Below are 4,247 nucleotides of genomic sequence, written 5' to 3'. Positions count from 1 at the left end.
GCCACATCACAAACCACAACCCTCGCAGCCCACCAGACCGACAGCCATTACATCACACAACTGGAGGGGAGGTGGCTGGCGAAAGCAAGTTTCCAGCTTTCCCCCGCCTCGGAGCTCCGCTTCTAGAACCCAGCACCAGGAGTAATGGAATTTAACTTCAGGCAGCGCACAGTGCCAGGGTTACCCGGAGAGAGACACACGCACAGCTTGCAGGCTGACGGGGCTCCTCTCCACGACAATTTCACAACAGCTACGAGGCCCAAACGCTTGGAACGTGTGCTGAAAACCCACACACACATCTAAACACACAGAAAATGTGCGAAATGGAGATGGCCAGGTCTGCGGTGGGAAACGGAGGAGGAAGGAAGCCTTTCGAATCGGGGCGGAGGGCTGCTTGTGTCGCTGAAACACCGTGTTTACAAGACAGTCCTAGCATTTGGTTCAAACCACGATCAAAATAAAAGCGCATCTGGCTGCACATTTGAGAGCCCGGTGAAAGGGAGGGAGAGGAGGGCGAGGGAACGGGAGACAGGCGCCGAGCAAGCGAGTGCGCGCAGAAAGGAGGGCTCAGCTCCACGTACGCCGGCCAGGTTTGCAAGCAGGGACGCTACAAACCCCAAACCTCCGGGGGTTCACTCGCCCCCAGCCTGGGGGGTCCAATGGATCCGGTCGGACTTTAGGTTTTTAAAGAGCTCTCTAGGAAGGATGGCCCCCGTTTTGGTTGTTTTGTTTCTTACTAATTAAAAAAAAGGCTTTCCTGTTCCCGAGCTTGCCCTCCCGGCTCCTTTGTCGGCCACGGCAGCCGAAAGAATGCAAACCCATTTATATTTATGCAAATTTTTGCAGCAGATTTAAGGGGGGAGGGGGCGTCTGTTTTATTTTTATTTTTTAAAACCTCTTTCTAAATATCCAAATTCCAATTACAGCTTCATCTATTTGCAAGACCGAAAAGATGCAGAAAATCTGCCGAGAAATGAAAAGTGCAATTAAATCACTTCAAAACCTAAATATTTTACCAAGGCTTTCCCATTTCTAAAACGCGGAGCCAAAAGTACACCACAGGTCGGGTTTCCAGATTCACGAAATGTCCGGAGTCCGCCTCCATGCTAGACAAACGTCGACTTGAAACAGCACTAGTGAAACGGTTAGACAAGATCCATATAAATCAATTGGTTTTTTAAAAATTGAAAATATTTACCAACCTCATAAAGTGCAGCAGTGCTTAAATCCAGAAAATTGAGGCATACAAGGTAGAAATGGAAATGAAAAAAGGTCCAAAAATGATTTCTTTTTGTCTGTCTGTTTTTTTGTATTTTAAATATTCAGAAACCAGCAGCGACTCTGTCGGCCATTTTGGCTTGAACTAACTCTCTCGCTCACTCTCCCTCTCGCTCGCTCTCTCTCCCCCTCCGTCTCTAAAGGAAGCAGCTTTTTGTGACCTTCAAATAGAGGCGGATCACGTGACCTCGGGGAGGTTTGTCAATCAGGAAAGGGGAGGGAGCTGAGGTATGAAACTGCCTTAAAGGGAAAGCGGCCCTTTTCCACTTCACTTTCATTTGTGAAACGCTGTTATCGCAAACCCTCCGCCTACAGACACCGCCTGTGAAAGTGGCAACAGCACACGGGGCGCAGATGAGCAAAACAGAAAACCCTTTATTAGCTTCTAGAAACATATTCAGTTGCTAACGATCCTTGCCGAGTCTGGCTTGTGCTGGCTGGCAAAGGGCTCTTTCAAAATGGGCTCACGCGAATCACTCCCCAAACAAGAGCCTTCCGGTTTTTAAAAGATGAAGGTGCACTGTGGAGCCCCGCTGCTCTCCACCAACCTCCTGGCACGCACGGAACGAGACAGAATGGAAACACACCAGAGTGTAAACCCTGCATGACAATTCAGAGAGGTTAAGTGACTCATCCCAAATCACACAGGTAGACAGCTGTCTGAACTCTGCCTAACATTTTGTTGGTGTGCCCAGTACCCTCTACCCCCAAGCCCCAAAGAGAAACTAAGCTACAGCCACAAGCAAACAGCGCCTACAGGGCAGGGCAGGTCTGATTCATCTTTAAACCCCACCCCCACCGGAGAAGAGATCCACAGCTGGCTTGGAACAAGCACCAAGTTTAAAACCGACCTGTTTTCCACCATTCCTAAAGCCCTTCTTTTCCACGTTTGCTGCCTGGTGGTGGCTATGTGGAGGGTTCTGATGCATGGTGACCCCATGTGGGCAGAGAAGGGTTGCCTCAGAGGGTTTTCAAGGCTAACTTTTCGAAAGTGATTGCCAGGCCTGTCTTCCCAGGCAGCTCTGGGTGGGTTCCAGGGCTAGTCTTTATGCACCACCCTGAACGCCTCTCTTCTCTCTGAGCCTCTTGATTCCTACCCACCCAGGAAACCCACAGACAAGCTGTGTAACCGTTACTAGGCAAGTCCCTCTGCGTAGTGGGTTACACATTGGGCTGCTAACTATGAGGTCAGCAGTTTGAAACCACCAGCTACTCCCCTGGAGAAAGATGAGGTTTTCTCCTCCTGTAAAGAGCTGAAGTCTTGAAAACCCACAGGGGCAGTTCTGCCCTGTCCAAGAAGGTTGCTGCGAATCGGAATTGACATGAAGGTAGTGAGGCTGGTTTGGTTTGGTTTGACCTTTCTGGGCCACAGTTTTCCCATTTTCAGGATATAAGGGCTGGACTTACTGGATGGGCTTCTACACTCCGCACTTGGCTTCTGCTAGCAGCGCCTGTATCTTCCCGACTGTCTCACTATTAGCCCGGGAAAGAATTCTTGTCAAACACTCCAAAACGTAGCATGGAGACACAGAATAAGCACACGCTCTAGGGAAAATGGTGCCCATAGATCTGCTCCATGCACAACCTTGAATCTGTTTTAAAAAGCCACGTATCTGGGGACTGCAGGAAAGCAGAGTGCAATAGACAGATGTGGCTAAATACGGAAGTGGGGGTTGAAAAACGGTTTCCAGAAACTCAAGTCCATCTCTCTGTTTTGAGGATTCCTTGAAGAAATAAACCAAACCAAACAATAAACTGAGAACTGTGCTTCACAGGGTTTTCAGTGGCCGATTCTTCAGAAGGAGACCATCAGGTGGTGCTAACCTTCCATTTGCACCACCAAAAAACCAAACTCACTGCCACTGCGTTGATGGCGGACTCATAGCGACCCTATTGGACCAGGGAGAAGTGTTCCTGTGAGTTTGTGACTGTAACTCTTTACAGGAGTTGAAAGCCCCATCTTTCTCTCTGGGAGCAGCTGCTGGTTTCAAACTGCTGACCTTTCAGATCAAACCCCAGAGAGTAACCACTACGCCACCAGGGTTCCTTCAGGGCTCCTCTAGGGACCCAATAAAGTAACTGTGATGGCAGAAACCAGAGGCATCCTGTGACCAGCAAGCCTCTACCATCTCCATCATCGAGACAGAGCAGAAAAGGCTGGATTCCACCATGTGCTTCCCCTACGGGAACTTGCTGACCAAGTGGAAGCCGCCCTGCCAGCAAGCAGAGCCAGAGCTTGGTAGGCTCTGTAAGGCCAGCTTTCCTGGGAAAGAACCAACTTAAGAGTACTTTCTAAACCCCGCACCTTTGTCAGCCTGGCTTTGGAGTCTTCCTTAATCCAGCCCCCTCCTCGCTTTTCCACTCAGGAAAGGAGCTTGTTTGGGGCAGGCAGAGGCCAGTGCCCAGACAATCTGGCAGCTTGAGTATTTGTGGTGAAAAATACTTCTGTCTTTGCCCAGGACTGAGGGGAGCAGGGGCCAGGGCTGAGACTGACAATTGAGATGGAGGCAAAAGCAGGAAACTCCGAGGATGGAAATTCTGAACATTTTGTCTATTTTTATCCTTCCAATGCCTTCCAGATGAGTTACGGAAATCTCACTTAGGTGGAGCATGCTTAAGAAGCTGAACTGCTTGGAGATTGTACTGCCACCTCGTTCTAATTTGTGATGGGCCTGATTTCCTCATGCAAATGACTTTTGCCAAAGGCTTCATTCCTCCGCTGCAGAATATTACTTTACAAACATTAATATGACAAGGTGACAGAAAGGTCGAAAAACTTAGGACAAGCACAGTTTAAACCAAGTTTTCACCTAAGTTTTTCTTTTTTCTTTTTAAATTAAATAATCATTTTATTAGAGGCTCATACAACTCATCACAATCTGTACATATGTCATCTGTGTCCAGCACTTTAGTACATATGTTGACTTCATCATTCTTACGAAAGTTGTTCTTTTCAATGAAGATGCTCA

At 48.4% G+C, this 4,247-nt stretch overlaps 1 protein-coding gene across 3 annotated transcripts in view; it reads right to left on the bottom strand.

Annotated features, from left to right (window-relative positions):
- The window catches only part of TNRC6B (trinucleotide repeat containing adaptor 6B), a 192,461-nt gene that overhangs the window by 134,173 nt on the left and 54,041 nt on the right, over nucleotides 1-4,247 (bottom strand). Inside the window, exon 1 of one of the 3 annotated variants that reach the window (XM_045290256.1) lies at nucleotides 1,203-1,396. The exons of the other annotated variants lie outside the window; for them this stretch is intronic. Coding sequence (XP_045146191.1) covers nucleotides 1,203-1,207 — 5 coding nt within the window. The 5' untranslated portion in view covers nucleotides 1,208-1,396. Of the gene's footprint in view, nucleotides 1-1,202; nucleotides 1,397-4,247 lie in introns of those variants that run through there. 3 annotated transcript variants of the gene reach the window in all.

Source organism: Echinops telfairi, unplaced genomic scaffold (assembly GCF_000313985.2).
Source record: "Echinops telfairi isolate 266 unplaced genomic scaffold, ASM31398v2 ScPeMD7_2;HRSCAF=8, whole genome shotgun sequence".
Lineage (NCBI taxonomy): Eukaryota > Metazoa > Chordata > Mammalia > Afrosoricida > Tenrecidae > Echinops > Echinops telfairi.
The sequence above is the reverse complement of the archived record's forward strand: the minus strand, read 5'-3'. Positions and strand labels throughout refer to the sequence as shown.